The 19,672-nt window shown below is 46.8% G+C and overlaps 1 protein-coding gene across 1 annotated transcript in view; it reads right to left on the bottom strand.

Moving 5' to 3' along the window:
• Window positions 1-19,672, bottom strand: part of LGALS12 (galectin 12) — a 31,813-nt gene that overhangs the window by 10,930 nt on the left and 1,211 nt on the right. The window contains exons 2-4 of the mRNA XM_077325065.1: window positions 11,721-11,809; window positions 10,496-10,706; window positions 1,786-1,905 (exon numbers count right to left, since the gene is read on the bottom strand). Coding sequence (XP_077181180.1) covers window positions 1,786-1,905; window positions 10,496-10,706; window positions 11,721-11,809 — 420 coding nt within the window. The remainder of the gene's footprint in view (window positions 1-1,785; window positions 1,906-10,495; window positions 10,707-11,720; window positions 11,810-19,672) is intronic.

The raw sequence follows: 19,672 nt of genomic DNA, 5'->3' as shown, positions 1-19,672 counted from the left end.
AACAATTGAGGCAGCCAATGCCATGGCTCCACTGCCCACCGCCTCCGCCACCTGCCTCTGCCCCCCCAAGCGCTGCCTGCCACTGCAGCGGCCAGCTGCGGAGTGACCATGCGGAAGGGACCAAGTGACTTCAAATGGGGTTGCGACCCCAAGTTCGAGAACCCCTGCCTTCAAGAGAAAAAGTGTTTCCAGCCTTATGAAAACAAAAAGAGTCAGAGAATACTCAAAGGAAGTGGACTAGATTGTTTGGGAAAACACTAGAACAAGAGCCTCTCTACATAATGATTTTAAATAACTGTGAATAGCTTAGGAAACTCCCATTAGCCTGAAACATAAAAACTAAAGTAGGTTCATGGACTGATTTCACCTCAGAGTTAACTATTTTGAGTTACCTCAGAAATATTACCCCCAATTTCGCCTGACCTTCCCCCTCAACGTAGAATAAAATATTTTGTTAATTTGGAATATAAAAATGTTTCAAGTGCCATTAAAATTAAAAGGGCCTCCCAACCCTTCCCACAGGTTCTTGGGTTGATAAAACCGCCAAAATATTCTACTGTGACAGGGTGAGGCAGCCAGAGTTCTTCAGGAAAGAAGGGCATTACTAGAGCTGTGCAGTGAGGCAGAAAAGCGGAGGGGCAATCTTGCCTCTGAGGGAGGGAAGCTGAATTGGGACATCATAACAACCATTCCTGCCCTCCCCAAATCCCACTCTCCCAGGGCTACACCCCCCAAATCTCCTGGAATTTCCCAATCCAGAGTTGGCAAGCTTACATATTAGATGCCTCAGCCTATCGATTGCACTGATTTCCACCTTGAGCCTCAGCAAGAAAGCAAATGAAATTTCGAACGCCATTGGCAGAAGCTCATTTTCAGGGCTTCCGATTGCACGTAATTAGCCTTTCAGGCTTGCCTAGTGCCTACTCGACTTTCATTTCGGCACCCGGCCAAAACACATTTCTCCCTAGGCTTTTAATTAGGTTCTGTATCATTCTCCAGTGTCTTAATGGCCTGCTTCTGCTCTACAGATAGCTTTTATCCTATTAAGTCCAATGGCTTGTTTTTGTATCACATTGTTGTCAATTGTAAACCGCCTCAAGCAGGACTCTGAAGAGGCAGCATCAAAATCTCCTAAATTAATATATCTCACAGTTAGTTACATAAGTTAATTACTATGGGAGGGGGGATCTTCTGAAACTAGGGATGCCAACCTCCAGGTGGAGTCTGGAGATCTCCTGGGATTACAAATTTTTACTGTAACGTCATCTTGTTCTTGTTCTGCTGTTTTTATTGTTCATCTGTATTTCATTTTATTGGGGTATTATTTGGGGATTTTATTATTATAAGATTTTTATGTAATTATGTTTTTATATATGTTGTAAACAGCTGCGAGCCAGTTCGCTGGGAGCGGCGGTCTAGAAATCAAATCATAAACAAATAAACAAACTGATCTCTCTCTTTAGAAATAAATTGATCTGGAGAAATTGGCCACTTTGGAAGGGGGACTCTATGGCATTATGTCCCATTAATGTCCTAGCCATAATCCCACCCTTCTCAGGCTCCACCCCCCAAAATCTCCAGGTATTTCCCATTCCAGTCCTGGCAACCCTATAGGAACCTGATGCCAGGCTGGCTGAACCAGAACTCTGAATTTCCTGCGCTTGTTACATGCACGCTTATAAGCCTCTTTATACTTTTTTTTTTAAGCTGCAGAGGTTTTTAGATGTTTTGCTCAATGAGAAAATGAAAAGATAAAACATATGATATTAAATTAAATAACCGTACATTGCTGGCTAGGAAAGCGATGGTTTTCACAAAGAAGTCGCCGGAGACTCCCAACGTGTTTATCCGGTCCAGTGGCACATTGAAGCGATACTGGAGGAAGTGGAGGCCGTTCACACTCACCTAAGGAAGGAGACAAGAAGTAATTTGGGATGTGATAAAGGCCCAGGAGGAAGTGTGAGAGTCCTGTCTCTCATGCCTAATAAGCAGACTTCTTTGATAGAAAATCTCTTTATTGCTGAGGTAAAAAACTGGACATTACGAGGCCCTTGCTAAGACTACTGTCGATACCGCTCAAGCCCCTTATTAACCCTCTGCCCACACCCCCTCTCTCCACTCCCTGTTAAAGGCGCAAGTAGAATTTATTGATGAAATGGACAGTCCCTGCTTGGAAGCACCTTCCACTCTTCAAGACCATGGGAAAAGATAGCTGTTCTCCCCACTTCAGACCAGGAAGTTATAAATCCCCATGCTAGTTTCGCACCTACACCAGTCAAATACATCAAACGCTGACACAGGAAGGGAAAGACAAAAGCATATGTAACATGGCTTTTACACCAAGCAGGGCTAGCCTGGTGAATGCTTGGATGGGGGCCGCCAAGGAAGTCAAGGGTTGCAACATGGAAGCAGGCAATAGCAAACCACATATGTCACCTTGAAAAGCCTACAGTGTCTCCATAAGTCAGCTGCAATTTGACGGCACTTCCCACCCCCACTTCACATAATCAAGGGGACATTCTCTCAGCACTCCTAATTTCATTCCAAGGATCAGTTCCCAAAGAACCTTTTACACTCCTTTTAATGCATGGCTGAAAGTGCTTCTTTGACTCGTTTAAACAGCAAATTGCCACATCTCACAGTGGGGCTCCGTCTGGATCGACCTTTCTCAACCTTTTTACCATTGAGAAACCCCTGGAACTTTCTTCAGGCTTCAAGAAACCTCAGAAGTGGTGTGATCATGCAGAATATGGCTGGGAAACAGAGCTGTGGACAATCCTTTGTCTTGTCTAGCTCCTTCACGGCTGCCCTTACGGGTTGCAGTTTCCTTCTGTTTGCTTGCCTGCAGTTTCCCTTTTGCTCGATGATAGAGCCAAGGAAATCTTGAACCGTTCCATTTTCATCATCCCCCTTGAAGTTGTCCACTTCTTCAAGAGTTGTTACTTTGGCCTTTTTGACATTCAGCTGTAATCTACTCTGGCCCTTTCTGCTTTCACCTTCAGCAGTGGTCGTTTCAAGTCTTCGCTGTGTTCGACCAGAAATGTGGTGTTGTCTGCATATCTTAAATTGTTAATGCTCCTTTTACCGAATCTCATTCTGCCTTCGTCTAAATCTCATCCAGTTTTCCTTATGATGTTTTCTGCATACAGATGGAAGAGACAGGGGGATAAAATATTGTTCCCGTCTTTCCTTTATTGCAACTTGTTCAGCAAATGTATTTCGGTGTTAATCTTTCAGCATGCCTAACAATGCTTTAAATTTCCCTTTGGTTTCTTGCATCCTGTGGAACAGATCTGCTCTTCCATTTTTGTTAAACTAGACTCATAGAATAGAATCATAGTCTAAAAGTTTTAAAGTTTTATCTGCATCCTGATCTGTGACGGTATAAATAAACTTGACTTGAAAAGAATCATGGAGTTAGAAAGGGGCTGTGCAGGCCATCTAGTCCAACCCCCTGCTCAATGCAGGTTCAGCCTCAAGCATCCAGGATAAGCATCTGTCCAGCTGCTTCTTGAAGACCACCTGTGAAGGGAAGCTCCCCACCTCCTTAGGCAGCCTATTCCACTGCTGAACTACTCTGACTGTGGAATCCCCCTTTCCCCTGCTATCTAGCTGATATTATTCTACACATAGTTTAAAGCCATTACTGCGGGTCCTCTCCTCTGCTGCCAACAGGAACCTTTCCCTGCTCTCCTCTAAGTGACAACCTTTCAGATCCTTCAAGAGAGCCATCCTGTCCCTTCTCAGTCTCCTCTTCTCCAGGCTGAACATTCCCAAGTCCCTCAGCCTTCCCTCATAGGGCTTAGTCCCCAGGCCCTGGATCATCCTCATTGCGCTCCTCTGCACCATATATCTTACAAGCTGGAATCTGGAGGCAACCTCTAAGAAGAAATCTAATGCCTGTGCACAACATTAAACCTATATTATTTTCCCCAAAGGGGAAACATAGAAACAGTGTTCTGACAGTTTTTTTGTTTGTTAGTTTGTTTGTTTAAGGCTGCCAGGAAGTTTCCAGTTTCTGATCCTCAACTTCAGTGTGGAAATAAATGGGGGCTCAATTCAGGGGCAAAAAGAGGGGAAAGGGGGGCAAAGGCTCCCAATGCGGAATTCAGAAGCAGTCTGACCTCAAATATCATGAGCCCTCGGGCAATTATTACCCGGAAGAATTCCATCTTCAGGGGAAGACCAGCCCATCCCTGCCCCTGCCCCAAAAGTGAGCAGTGGCTCCCAGCCCACTCCAAAAGAATACTCTGGGGCATTTCCCACGGCTTAAAAATAGCACAATGGTTGCCGATTGAAAACGCTACTAATTTGCCATAACGCACGACGTCGTCAACAATCTGCAACAATCCTGAAACCGATCAGCAATAAGCGCTTCGTTGTGGCGCTTTCAGGGGAATCCAGAAAACTGGATTCACCCTCCGGATAGCGATACACTCCTGCAACCAATCTGCAACAGTAGCGCTAAAGACCTGTGCGTTACCATTGTAGCTGGTTCTTCAAAGTCCCTCCCCCTGGATCTCTCCTCCAAACTTCCGGCGAAGCGATCGCCATTTTTTTTTCTCGGAGCGAGCGGGGATAAACGCACCGGCGAGCCTCTTTCTGTTTAGAGGCTTCCCTGGCTTCAGTCCTTCACCTTTAGTCACTAAGCACAAACCACTTAAAAGCCCGTTTGCTGAAATAAAGTCCCTTTATTTTTTACACATAAATTCAGCCGAAAATCGAGCCCGTGAGAAGGGGGGGGGGGGAATTTTTTTTTATCACTCGAGGCAGCGTGCCAACGATCATACAATCAAACGATAGATCACATTAGGCAGCTGGATGGGTCTCTCCAGTGCAAGGAATCTACGTAGATTCGTTGCTATGGGTCTGTTTTTTTTTTTTTAAAAGCTTTCTTAAAGGGAAAGGGGCTGTTTGGGAGCATGCTAACGGCTGCCCATTGGCTGCTTGACGGCCAGGGGCGGGACAAGCTTGGCAATAGCGCTTCCTTTCTAGCGATTTCTGCCGAGACCGGAAGCCTGTGGGAAACGCTAAAAAACGCAACTGATTCCACTACAAAGCCAGGTGTGCAAAACGACGAATTCCACTATTTTAAATGGCGATTTTTCATTCCGCAAACAATTTGCAACAAAGATCGCCGTGGGAAATGGCCCTCTGAGTCCAAAAGAATACTCTGAGCCATACACTAGGGCCCCTTCTGCACACGTAGGATAATGCACTTTCAATGTGCTTTGGCAGCTGGATTTTCCTGTGCAGAACAGGAAAATCTACTTCTAAACTGCATTACCGATTGTGTGCAGAATAGGCCCAGGTAAGAAAGGAAGGGAATTAGGGAACTTTTTAAAAGGGACTGCATTAACTTAAAATAAGAGCAAAATATATTATTTAGGAATGGTCTCAAAATTCTCTTCCCTGCTGTCAGGGACATCCTGAAAATCCAACTTCTGCTTTTTGTCATTGGACCTTTTATTTTCATGTCCTTGCTTTTTGAGGTGTTTTCGGGGCATCCAGAGATCAGCATTAGACTTTATGGATAAATGATGCACAGCATATGCTTCGGCACTATAAAAAATTGTATATGATCCCAATAGAGCATACCAAAAAAGCTATCTGTGCGTTCACTGGCAGGCCTCATAACTTCCCTTGTTCTGTTATTTCAAACTTTTATCATTTCTTGCATTGTTTAATGCATTCTGCTTAATGCCCAGGCCTGGTTTCAAAGTTTTACAATCCTAGTTGGGGTTGCCAGGCGCCTGGCTTTGAAGCAAACACTTCGGTATTTGCCTTACCTATCTGAGAAATAAATTGGGAAATGACTGAACATATAATTATCCAGCATTTTCTGATTTCCATCTGGTAGGGCTGTAGAGCCAAGAACATTTCTCTCAGAAATCATCCATCTGATTTCCCCAAAGGCACCCTGACGGCCCCATACCTGCTAAGAAGTGTTGTGCGCTGTTTTCCTTTCTCAGTTACCAATTAGGATCTTGAAAGCAAGGTCTTTGAAACTTCACAATTTGTTGGCCAGAAATTGTGAGGACGCACCCTTGTATCTCAACAGTTTAGGGGTAGTCAAACTGCGGCCCTCCAGATGTCCATGGACTACAATTCCCATGAGCTGGCAGGGGCTCATGGGAATTGAAGTCCATGGACATCTGGAGGGCCGCAGTTTGACTACCCCTAGTTTAGAAGGAATGCGCACCTTAATAAAGGAAGTTGCAAGTATTTATACACTTAGCCAAAAATCAGAACAAAGAGCATAGACTATATCTAATTACAACCATGAACAGATGTATAATTACTCCTCTACTTTCAACATTTTCTCTCCCATGACCTATTGACATTTCACCATCCATCTCCTATGGATATATTCATATTCCTCCTAGTATAGCTTTTTAGACATAATATAATTATTCCCCCTACATTTCATCTTGACAGATGAGGAGTCTGTTCCCCATAAGGCTAATCTTTCCTACCCCTAAGAGCGATTTCTCCAGCTTTTGAAGTCAATCTCTTTAGACCTGTCTTGCAGGACGAAACATCTGACATATGGCTGGAATCGACTATATCTCTAAGAAATTAGGCCCTCTTGTTTCTAAATTAGCTAATCTTCTGATAACCTACTAATTATAGCCTCCACGAACCCTCTATTCTATAAGGTTAGCAGTGTAACAGATATATAAGATTAATACAAAAGTTACAAAGCGTTTCTCATTGACAGTACACAGTATTACAAAATATTTTTCCCTTCAGTGTTACAAACATAGGTTATTCTTGCAAGCATCTATTTCAATCCAATTTTAATTGTGGCTAGACTCTTCATTAGTGCGTGGGTGACCAGCTGTCCTGCAGCATCTGGACTCCAACCCCAAAGACTTCAGGTATTTCCCAACCCTGAGATGGCATCCCTAATCAGCATCTATACTGGTTACTGTTCCCTTCCTTTCCGTCGCCTGAAGGCAATAATCCTTGGGAGCTAAGAGGTTACGGAAAACCCCATGTTATAAAACCTAATTTTGAACCTCTCCTGGCGAAATCTGAATTAGTCCTTAAATTGTGCTTATAAGTAAACAGAAAAGACATTGATTGGTGGGGAAACTACTCTCCTGCTATTTCTGGGATATTGTGAAATATGGGTGTTGATTTTGGAAAGATACAGCTTTTCACACACGTATACCTTTTTTTTTTAGCAACTGCTGAACTTCTCAGAAGCAAGGACTTTGAGTGGAAAGAACAGATGTTTGGTGTGATCCACAAAGCAACTATAAATAGCAAGCATGCATTTACTTAAGAAAGCCCTCTTGAGGTCAGAGTCCCCAACTCCCAGGTCAGCGTGTGGCAGAGGAAGGGTGCCTGGATCCTAGCGCATATCTCTCCCCTCAGGGCCGACAGCATTTTGCACACATTTTAAACCAGTTAGCATAATCCTCACAGGGTAATGATTAATATGAGTGTGGCGCAGAGTGGTAAGGCAGCAGACATGTAGTCTGAAAGCTCTGCCCACGAGGCTGGGAGTTCAACCCCCAGCAGCCGGCTCAAGGTTAACTCAGCCTTCCATCTTTCCGAGGTTGGTAAAATGAGTACCCAGCTGGCTGGGGGGTAAAGGGTAATGACTGGGGAAGGCACTGGCAAACCACCCCGTATTGAGTCTGCCATGAAAACGCTAGAGGGCGTCACCCCAAGGGTCAGACATGACCTGGTGCTTGCACAGGGGATACCTTTGCCTTTTATTATAGAGGAACACTTAAAGCCAGGGGTCTCCATACCTATGGGCACAACTGCACCACTGATCCCTTTCCTGGTGTCTGCCAAATCTTTCTAGAAAATAGGTAGGGCCAGGTGTGGCTTTTGCTGAGCAGGGCCATCAGACATCGGATTGGCCATGCAGAGGTTTCAAAAGTTGTTTCAGCAACAATTGCTGCTATAGCACAGGGATTTTCACAGTGTTGCTGTACGTGCAAAAAGGTTTCTTTTAAGAGGCATCTTGCTAAGCAGAATTTCTGTCTGAAATGTTGGAGAGTTACTTAAAGTGATGTATAAACCTCGGCCCTCAGGATTTTATGGCTGGCTCCGGGGAACAGGGCTTTACCTGTGCTGGATGCCAAGTTTGTGCTTTGAGAGCCAGTTTGGTGTAGTGGTTAGGAGTAAGGATTTTTAATCTGGCATGCCGGGTTCGATTCTGGGCTCCCCCACATGCAACCAGCTGGGTGACCTTGGGCTCGCCATGGCACTGATAAAACTGTTCTGACTGGGCAGTGATATCAGGGCTCTCTCAGCCTCACCCACCCCACAGGGTGTCTGTTGTGGGGAGAGGAAAGGGAAGGCGACTGTAAGCCGCTTTGAGCCTCCTTCTGGTAGGGAAAAGCGGCATATAAGAACCAACTCTTCTTCTTCTTCAGTAATCTCAGGGCTCTCTCAGCCTCACCTACCTCACAGGGTGTCTGTTGTGGGGAGAGGAATGGGAAGGCAACTGTAAGCCGCGTTGAGCCTCCTTCGGGTAGGGAAAAGCGGCATATAAGAACCAACTCTTCTTCTTCTTCTTCTTCTTCTTCTTCTTCTTCTTGATTTTCATCCATCTCCTGAAACAGCCATTTTGTGGCTGGCTCTGCTTCCCTGTTTCAAAAGTCCTAAGGTTCCCACAAGCTTAAAAAGTCTAGGCACACCTGAGCTAGATAAAAGTCTAGGCACACCTGAGCAACACCCCATTAAATGTTCAGTTAAAATTGAGATTTGAACGGGGCAATTCTTTGCACAGAACTCCTGTGTGTAACCAATGTGCCACACCGAATTTCTAAAACAGCCCACCTGACAGAGACTGAAGTATACAGGCATACTTACTTAACCATCTCTTTCCGATTTAATGAGGCTTGTTCCCAAATAAGTGTGCACAGAATTACAGCAAGCCTCTTTATAAATAGGCTACATCCACAGAAGCCTAGGGCATAATATGAATTTACTATGACTGTTTGTTTTTTGAAATTGCAAGACATTTTTTCCACTTTAAGAAAGAACAAACAATGTTGCGGAAATTGTGGTGTTATCATTTTCGTTGCTTCTTGTGGGGCAGCCTACCATCTGCATCCTTTTGCTCCCTAGGAATTGTTGTTAGTTGTGAAGTCGTGTCCGACCCATCGCGACCCCATGGACAATGACCCTCCAGGCCTTCCTGTCCTCTACCATTCCCCGGAGTCCATTTAAGTTTGCACCGACTGCTTCAGTGACTCCATCCAGCCACCTCATTCTCTGTCGTCCCCTTCTTCTTTTGCCCTCAATCGCTGCCAGCATTAGGCTCTTCTCCAGGGAGTCCTTCCTTCTCATGAGGTGGCCAAAGTATTTGAGTTTCATCTTCAGGATCTGGCCTTCTAAAGAGCAGTCAGGGCTGATCTCCTCTAGGACTGACCGGTTTGTTTGCCTTGCAGTCCAAGGGACTCGCAAGAGTCTTCTCCAGCACCAGAGTTCAAAAGCCTCAATTCTTTGATGCTCGGCCTTCTTTATGGTCCAACTTTTACAGCCATACATTGCAACTGGGAAGATCATAGCCTTGACTAGACGCACTTTAGTTGGCAGGGTGATGTCTCTGCTTTTTAGGATGCTGCCTAGATTTGCCATAGCTTTCCTCCCCAGGAGCAAGCGTCTTTTAATTTCTTTGCTGCAGTCCCCATCTGCAGTGATCTTGGAGCCCAGGAACATAAAATCTGTCACTATCTCCATTTCTTCTCCATCTATTTGCCAGGAATTGAGAGGGCCGGATGCCATGATCTTAGTTTTCTTGATGTTGAGTTTCAAGCCAACTTTTGCACTCTCCTCCTTCACCCGCATCAACAGGCTCTTTAGTTCCTCTTCGCTTTCTGCCATTTGAGTGGTATCATCTGCATATCTGAGGTTGTTGATATTTATCTTAACTGTGTTAAGTCTCAGAGCAACTTCCAATTGCCTTCCTTTCCCACTCCCCGCAACAGACATCCTGTGAGGTAGGGGAGGCTGAGTGACAGGGCTGCTCGGTCAGAACAGCTCTATCAGGACTGTGACTAACCCAAGGTCACCCAGCTGGCTGCATGTGGAGGAGCAAGGAATCAAATCTGGATTGCCAGATTAGAAGCTGCCACTCTTAACCACCACCACCAGCTGGAGAGGGGGTCAACACCAAAAGGTGGGATATACATTGGCAGCAGCCCTTGTGAAGGATGCTCTAGAATGATCCTTCATTGAGCAAGGGGTCAAAGTGGATGCCCCCTTCCAACTCCATGGTACTATGTTTTAATTAACTAATAAACATGCAAATTTCCCATCAAACATGGCCAGCCATTTTGTTGAAACTGTCCGGCGACCCTAGTCCTATTACCTTGCTTATTAGATGTCTCCCCAATCTATCTGTCTTGAGTCCCAGTGAGGAAGGCGGACAACAGACAAACACAAGAGAATTCTTGGTTCCCACTGGGCCCTCCCCACCCCGTCCCCGTTTGGCAGTGTTAGCTAGCGAGAGCGAGACTCTGACCTTCATGTCTTCTTGCTCGAAGAGGAACAGAAGCTGGAAAGAGTCCCCTCTTTTCAAAGGCAGGTTAGGAAACTTGGTCTCTTCCATCCAGCGGCCGTCGCTTAGAGCATTGCAAATGACGTGAGGCTGCGGGCGGAAGCGGGGATTGAAGTGGATGGCGATATCGGCCCGTGGGCTCAGGCTGCAGCCGGTCTGGAAGTCCACCTGGAACCTGGAACAAGGCAGAGGGGACAAGAAGGGCCTTAGCGGCACTCCTGCAGTGGTCCACTCCAGACACAAAGTGAACAGTTACGGGGAGCAGGGCCTTATCTGTGCTGGTTGTCAAGAGCGTGCCGTGCATTGATTTCCATCCATCCATCCATCCATCCATCCATCCATCCATCCATCCATCCATCCATCCATCCATCCAGGGCTTTTTAGCCCCCTGAAAGGCACCAGTATAAGTGTAGATTTCTGCTTTTTGCTGCTTAATTTACTGTTCCGTGCCTGCAATGCTGACATAGCAAAACAGTCTTCCCTGGGTGCAAAGACTGCATCAACTGCAACTCTGTGCAAAGCCACACTTCCCTGAATTCTTTGGGGAGAACCAGGGCAGTAAACCCCAAAAGAAACCAGTTTCAAAGTGGTTCATATCTGTAGCATGTAGACGCATCTTGAGAAGCTCAGGATCAAGTCAGAGTCGGATGCAGCCCTGCTTAATTCTCAATGGCTTATGGATTCATCTCTGCAAGCATCCTCACTTTCCAGGGTTGCCATCAAAATACTGAGGACCACAGGGGTGTCACAGGTTTGGCAACACTGAAAATAACCTTCAGGGCTTCCTAGAAACATTGGCTGGCCACGACAAGGACCAAGGGTGCTGGACTAGGTGGCCTTCAGGATCCAGCAGGGCTCTTCTTAAGGGGAAAGAGGGGAAAGAGCTATGTTCTCCCGTCTTTCCACACACACATTTGGATGAATCAAGGATTTCAGTCCCCATCAGAGATTGCCCATAGGCAGGAAAAGGATTTGCTCTAACCACGATAGCCCCCATGCGCAGAAGCAGCACAGCAGACGAGTAATTGCAATAATACTTTGCTCAAGAGCTCCCAAGAGGAAGCCAGCTGGCTCCTGCTCCCAGCAGCCTGATGGATGAGAAGGTGGACGGGTGCTCTGAAACAGCCAGAGGGGTGTCTGGATATTGCGGGAGGAATCCCTTCCCATCCGGCTCTCGGCAGGAACTTACCTTGCTGCCTCCATTAGGACTGTGCCTTGCAGCAGAACCATTCTCCCAGGGGCCAGGCTGCCAAAAATGGTGGTGATATAGGGAAGGACCTGAAACAGAACCGGAACCACTCCGATTAAGAAGAGTTGGTTTCATACCCCTCTTTTCACTGCCCGAAGGAGTCTCAAAGCGGCTGACATTCGCCTTCCCTTTCCTCTCCCCACAACAGACACCCTGTGAGGGAGGTGAGGCTGAAGGAGCCCTGAGATTACTGAAGAAGAAGAGTTGGTTCTTATATGCCGCTTTTCTCTACCAGAAGGAGTCTCAAAGTGGCTTACAGTCGCCTTTCCTCTCCCCACAACAGACACTCTGTGAGGTGGGTGAAGCTGAGAGAGCCCTGATATCACTGCTCGGACAGAACAGCTTTATCAGGGCTGTGACTAGCCCAAGGTCGCCCAGCTGGCTGCATGTGGGGGAGGAGCAGAGAATAAAATCCAGCTCGATAGATTATAAACCACCACACCAAGCTGGTAGTTCAGGGGTTGAACCCTGCACAGAGGGGAGGACTGAGACAGTGCTTGGCCTTCTAAAAATTCATATTTTATTCTATTATGCATTGAATTAACTGATTTTAATTTACTGATATCTTCTATAAATCATAAACAAATAGCATGGTGTAATGGTTAAGAGCAGTGCCTTCTAATCTAGCAAACCAGGTTTGATTCCCGGCTCCTTCACATGCAGCTGGCTGGGTGACCATGGGCTAGTTACAGTTCGGTTAGAAGCAGCTCTCCATGCCAGGTCTCCACTGGCCACCAGCTGGGGGTCAGGTTGCCAGATCGAGGCTAGAAAATTCCTGGTGATTTGGGGAAGATGCCTGGGGAAGGCAGGGACCTCAGTGGGTTCCACCCTCCAGAGAAGCTATTTCTCTAGGGCAGAATCTGCACTTACTTTGTTTATTCCATTGTCAATCCTGTTGAATTCAGATCAATTTGAACTCGGGTCTTCCTCTTCCCCCCTCCCATTGAAACAGGAAAGTGTTCTGCACATGGTTAGGGTAGTTCAGAAAGGGGGGGGGGAGCCAAGCCTCTTTCTTTTCTTGAAGGGGAGGGGTGGAGAGGAGCCAAGCAGGGAGCCTCTTTCTTTTCTTGGAGGGAGGGGAGAGAGGATCGAAGAAGGCAGAGAAGGGAGAAAAAATTAAATACAGAAGTTGAGAGAAATTAGGGGCTTCTCCTTTAAGGCAAGCTTGTCACATGGCCATCTTTGGCCAATCAGGGCATCTCTACCACGGAGGTTCAAAACAGCTTGCTTTCCCAATCTGAATCTTAAAAGCACTCTAAGATATCGCACAATAAAGGCAGAGCCACTCCGGATCAATCCTTCTTGCGGCAGAAGGAAAATTTAAATCGGCCAAAATCAAAACAGAAATTGCATCCTGTGCAGACAGCAGGGACTGAATCAACCTGCGATTGGAATAAAAGCTCCGTGCAGTTTACACCTAGATCTCTGTAGTCTGGAAATGAGCAATAATTCCAAGGAATCCCCAGGTCCCACCCGGAGGCTGGCCTCCCTAGCCCTCCCTCTCATGATCTGCCTGCGTTCATAGAATTAGCACTGCTGTCTATTGGCCACCTAGCCTTTGCTTAAAAACCTCCCAAGAAGGACAGCCCTACCACCTCCCAAGGAAGCCTGTTCCACTGAGGAATCTTCCGCCAGAGGGTTCTTCCTTCTAGTGTTTAGCTGAAAACTCTCTTGATTTCACTGAAGTTCAGTGGTGCAAGGCTGTGCTTTAAACAGGCAGATCAAAACAAAATCGCTAGTGCAGAAACAGCTCCAATGAATATGCTGCAGCCATAGGGATGCCAGACTCCCCCCCTCCCCCCGGTGGGGGGTTGAGGTCCCCTGCTTTTGGGGCCCACCTCTCCGCCACTGGGCAGCTGGAGAAGATTACCCCCCAAACAAGGAAGAATGCCAAAAATTAACACAAGGTGACCCACAATAATGTAGGGATGTGGGGGACATTGAGGGGAGATGCTCTAGTTTTCAGGCCAAATTCTAGGGTAGAAGCTAATTCTGCCATAGAATTTTTGCCCCCCAAAAGAGCATCATCACCTCCCCACACACACACCGACCCAGATCTGCAGCCTACAGTATTTCTAGATCGTGTAGGTATGTTTCACCTTTTTTTACTGTTACTCCCCACTATTGATAAGCTGACTTCCATCCCCAACCCTATGCAGCAAAGATACTATCCAATACACACACACACACACGCACACCCCGTTTGAGAACAAAAGTGCATTATCCAACGTGTGCAGACTGGCAGGCCCCACCTGAGGATAGAGAACCAAGACCAACTTCTCCTGGCAGAGAGTTCTGTAATTCTGGCCCCTCTCTAGGATGAAGTCCTAAAAAGACCTCACAGGAGAGCTGAGAGACTCAGAGGAAGAGATCAGGGGAGGGGGGCGGACACAGAAATGTGTCTCCTGAGATGATCTCAGTATCTGGGTGGGACCTTTTGGGTGAAGGAGGGCCTGAGGGATCTAGTTCCTGAGGGATCTAGTTTTTGTAGGTGACAGGATTCATTTTAAACATGGTGTTAGGGGGACAGTGTTATAGATCCTGCGGACCACCTGGCCTTGCCCACTTCCTGAAAACCCATGGCGGGCATCAGGAAAAGTATCAGCAGGCATCATGGCACCAAAGGGGAAACAATATTGGGGACTCTGGAGGCAAACCTCCCCAATTTCAGCAAAAGGAGATGGGAGGAGATCTCTCCTAGTGAAGCACGGTTGTCTTTGTACTGCCCTCAGATAACAGGGAGAGGACGTTAAATTGCTAAAGAACAAACTGCTCTTTCCCAAATTGCAAATAGCTCATGAGGAAATCTTGGGAGCCCCGTGAAAAGGTCACTGGGGACAGAACACTTCCGAACCACACCCACAGGCAGTGGTGACCAAGCACCGGATGGACTTTGCGTAGGATTGCTAGCTCCAGGCTGGGAAATATCTGGAGATTTTGGAAGCGGAGCTGAGGGGGTCAGGGTTTTGGGAGAGGCTGGACCCTGGTAGGGGATAATACTATGGAGACTGCCTTCCAAGCAGCCATTTCCTCCTGGGGAACTGATCTCTGTTGCCTGGAGATCAGCCCTAATCCCAGGAGATCTCCAGTCATTGCCTGGAGGGTGACGATGCCAGGTACACAGAAGTCGGATTGATGAGTGATCGGCCCAGTATGCACCCCAACAGGCAGAGAAAGCAAACACCGCCCTTGTCCCCCTCCAGGTTTATCTTAACATTGTCACCTTCCATATTTATGAGAGACGGATGGACCTGGAAGAGGTTCATGCCACTGATTTCTGGGAAAAGGCCAGGCAGGGGTAATGGCTCTATGGGATTTGCCTGCAAGAATATGGAGTAGCAAAGTCATGCGCAACCTGGAGAAGAGGCCGGCTGGCTTTTCACTGCCCGTCTTTTCCCATGGAGCCGGTCCGACAGACCTTTCCTATTTCTTGGCCACCGTCCTTATTCAGAAGGAGTGAATCTGCCACATCGGGGCTGACCATCTTTTCCATTCTAGGTTTTAAATGCCTACTCGATATATTTTAGGGCTGCCAACCTCCAGGTGGTAGCTGGAGATCTCCCGGGATTACAATTTATCTCCAGGCAACAGAGGTCAGTCCCCCTGGAGAAAATGGCTACTTGAGAAGGTGGTGTATGTTTTAAGGGGTTATTTTAGGGGATTTTACTGTATTTTATTGATTTTGTAAACCGCCGCGAGACATTTGAGAGCGGCACTATGTAAATGTAAATGTAAATGATGCTTCATTGAAATCCCTCCTTCCCCCAAACTTCAGCCTCCTGAGGCTCCACTCTAGATATTTCCCGGCCCAGAGCTGGCAACCCCATGTATCTGGGGTTAAGCACGACTTGGGAGAAACATGGGTGCATGTGCTTCAGAAGGGCAGCCAGCTGGATGTTACTCCAGGAGCCGTCCAGGAAGTACACTGCAAGGACTTAAAAAGCAACACTCATATAAAGAAGAGATTCTTTTTTTGTACCCCGCTTTTCACTACCCGAAGGAGTCTCAGAGCAGCTTGCAGTCGTCTTCTCTTCCTCTTCCCACAACAGACACCCTGTGGGGTAGGTGGGATTGAGAGAGCTCTGAGAGAACTGTGACCGGCCCAGGGTTGTCCAACCGACTGTATGTGGAGAAGGAGTGGGGAATAAAAACACAGATCTCCAGATTAGAAGCCGCTGCTCTTCACCACCACGTCGATCTGTAATGGATTTGCTCGGGTGCCAAATGACCAGTCATTCCCATGATATCCAAAGTATTGGGGAAGGATCTGATCACTTGGCGGAATAAAATTATTTTGGTTGCTGTACAAATACCTTCATTTTCCCATAGTCTACGCCAGTTGGTGTAGTGGTTAGGAGTGTGGACTTCTAATCTGGCATGCCAGGTTCGATTCTGCGCTCCCCCACATGCAACCAGCTGGGTGACCTTGGGCTCGCCACGGCACTGATAAAACTGTTCTGACCGGGCAGTAATATCAGGGCTCTCTCAGCCTCACCCACCCCACAGGGTGTCTGTTGTGGGGAGAGGAATGGGAAGCCTCCTTCGGGTAGGGAAAAGCGGCATATAAGAACCAACTCTTCTTCTTCTAGTCCTTAAACGATACATATGTATTGGGAAACCTATTCCATACAAGCCAAAAGGAACTGCCAAAGTAACTGAAACCAATAAGTGGAGTCCAGCTTTTAATCCACAAACATCAGAAACTGTCATGGAATGTGTTCAGAGCTTTGATGGAACACTTTTCCACCCAGGACAAAGATCTGGGAATGATAAGAAGTATCTGGGAATGATAAGAAGTATCTGGGAATGATAAGAGTTGTCAAATGTTTTCGAGTTAGGTGACTGGGTTCGCCAAGGTGAAATCTGAGGATTATTCCTTTGGTGTTTTGCTTGTTTTCTGAAGTTGCACAATTTTATGTAGCAGTTAGTCCAAAGTCGAAATCAGAAGGCCCAAGTTATACATCTCTCATTCCACTGTTATTGGACATATTAATCAATCAAGCGGGATCCCAGGTAAGTCCCTCCCATTTTCTGACTCTTCCTCAGTGATTGCCAGTCCAATATCTATGTTCCATTTAGCAGCTATCATAAACCAAGCAAGGCCTATCTTTTGGCCGTGAGCTTTGCTCTCTCAGGGCTGTTTTCTCTTACGTGCCCCTGACTTTCTGTGGCAGCTGACCTTCCGCTACCCCGTAATCACTGTTAAATCCAGAGCTCCAGCTTCACAGTTAGGGGTAGGGCTTTTTTCCCTCTAAAGCAGCAGTTCTCAATCTGTGGGTCAGGACTCCTTTGGGGGGTCAAATGACCCTTTCACAGGGGCCGCGGCAGGGCAAGCAGCTTGCCGGGGTATATGTGTATGTGTATGTGCCATCCGCACAACAGCCTTGTGGGGTAGATTGAGATAGAGCGTTCGTCTGTCTGGGGCAGCAGAAAAGAGCGAGATCGGCATGGTGGGACAAGAGGCAGAACTGAACTGAGAAACCCTTGGGGGAAAAAACAATTTCTATACAATCATGAATAATGAATCACGTCATTGGTCAGTTTCGGTTTAATTTCTGTGAAAGAACCCTTGCATAATTTTATGGTTGGGGGTCACCACAACAGGAGGAACTGTATTAAAGGGTCACGGCATTAGGAAGGTTGAGAAGCACTGCTCTAAAGGCTATTTTCTTTTTTGAAATAAGGTATAAAATTGAATTTTAGGCCTCATGAAACTGTATAAAATGAATCATTTCCACCCTAAATTTACTACTTGCAAAAGAAATTATTGTTGGGCTTAAATTGCATGAAAAGCGACAATTAGAGTGGATTAAGCAGAGCGCAGAGATTGAGGTTCAACTCATCTCTGTCCATGAGCCTTGATGGTGACTTGGGGCTGGGCACTTTTCTTCCAGCCCAACCTACCTTGCAGGGTTGTTGTGAGGACTAAACACAGATGGGGAAAACCACGTCTACCTCCCTGCTCCTTCAAGAAAGGGCAGGAGAGAAACACACCAAATAGATAAGTATCCGCATAGGACGACTGATCTTTTCTCTCCTCCGTTCTGGAGATAACCTGAAGGAACCTGTTCCCCCCTCCCTTCTACCTAGTTTCTCAATTATTATGAGATCTCACTCAGGGGGTGATATGTTTTTCCAGCAAGACTCCCAGGTGCCTTTAAGCGGTGCCAGGCTGGCATCTGAACAAGCTTAGCAGGTTTTTACACTCCCAAGGAGAAGATCCAGGCACAAAAAAAACATGCCAGATTTCAGCAAGCCAAGACAGTTGTTAGATACAGGAGCAGAGCCGGGGGGGGGGGGGACAGCATTCCTCTTAGATGCCAACCAGGATGCCAACCTTCAAGTGGGACCTGGGGATCCCCTGGAATTATAGCTCCTCTCCAGATGACAGAGATGAGCTTTCCCTGGGGAAAATGGAGGGCACTGTACCCCACTCAGTTCCCATTCCTCCCTGGCTCCATCTCCAAATCTCCAGCTGGGAGCTGGCAATTCTACTCCTGCCCCCCACAGGTAGCTGGGGGTGGGTGAGAGCGGGATCTGGCAACTCCAAGGAGAAGAGAAACCAGGCCAGTCCTTGTTGCATTAGACCAGGGGTGGCCAGACTGTGGCTCTCCAGATGTCCATGGACTACAATTCCCATGAGAATTGTATGGGAATTGTATGGGAATTGTATGGGAATTGTAGTTCATGGACATCTGGAGAGCCACAGTCTGGCTACTTAGACAACCGTAGCAAAACCAGCTAAACCCCAAAGAAATCCATCTTTGCTAACTTATAGATTTTTGCAAAGTTTCTCTGAAGCCAAAATTCTTCCAAACACAGTAAGACTGCAATTCAGCCTTGAAAAACTGCCCGGGTAACATTGCCCTATTACGCACGGCCGACTCATGGCAGATTTTCAGAGCAGCAAGCCTTTAATCTTGACTTCAGACTCAGTGCCCACCTCATGCCCCATTCTTTTTCTTCCGGTGCATTTATTCTGCAGCTACCATTTTAAAAAATGCACTTTTCTAAATGGGGTGGGGGTGGGGGGTGGAGTACTATTTGGGAAGTGTGCTGCATGGCCTCCAAAGTATTATTCCTATCATGGCTGCCCAGTAGCATCCAGCAAGTGCCTTCCGATTACATCCTGGCGGTTCAGGTTTTGGGCATTTATTTTTTGTGTGTGTTAGTGGAATTAAAGGGAACAGAAACCCCCTGCTGAAACTGACTAGACTTTTGTGAAACTGACAAGCAGCTGACAAGCCTGTTTCCCATATTGCCAAGGCCCAGGGAATTCTCTGCTGTGCGATCAGTCCCTGGGAAAACTGGGGAAGAGTCACATGATCTCATCATATGGGGGAACATATTGAGTGTACCGAATGTGTAGTAGAACCCACTGATACTGGTATTGCAAGCTGTGTTCCTTGGCAATTTGTGTATGTGTGTGTGTGTGTGGCAAAAGAAGAAGGGGACGACAGAGAATGAGGTGGCTGGATGGAGTCACTGAAGCAGTCGGTGCAAACTTAAATGGACTCCGGGGAACGGTAGAGGACAGGAAGGCCTGGAGGATCATTGTCCATGGGGTCGCGATTGGTCGGACACCACTTCGCACCTAACAACAACATGTGTGCCTATGTAAAGTCAGCCACAACTCTACCATAGTTTGCCCAGGGCTATTCTAGATAGCTTTTTTAGTCTTGTGCCACTAACTTTTTTAAAAAATGGGGTTATTTTCACTGATGCCGTAGCACAGTCACGTAGTAATGCTAACATCCTGCCCTTCCTTGCAAATTTGTGCGGTTTTCTCTTTGGGAGTCTCTAACTTTATACTGCACACAGGTCATGTGAACTTGGCAGTTCCTTACCGCCTGCCCTGTGCAGAATGCACTCTGTCCTCCAAAGGGGTCAAT

Source organism: Paroedura picta, chromosome 1 (assembly GCF_049243985.1).
Source record: "Paroedura picta isolate Pp20150507F chromosome 1, Ppicta_v3.0, whole genome shotgun sequence".
Taxonomy (NCBI): domain Eukaryota; kingdom Metazoa; phylum Chordata; class Lepidosauria; order Squamata; family Gekkonidae; genus Paroedura; species Paroedura picta.
Note: the sequence above shows the minus strand (reverse complement) of the source record. Positions and strands in the feature narration are given on the sequence as shown.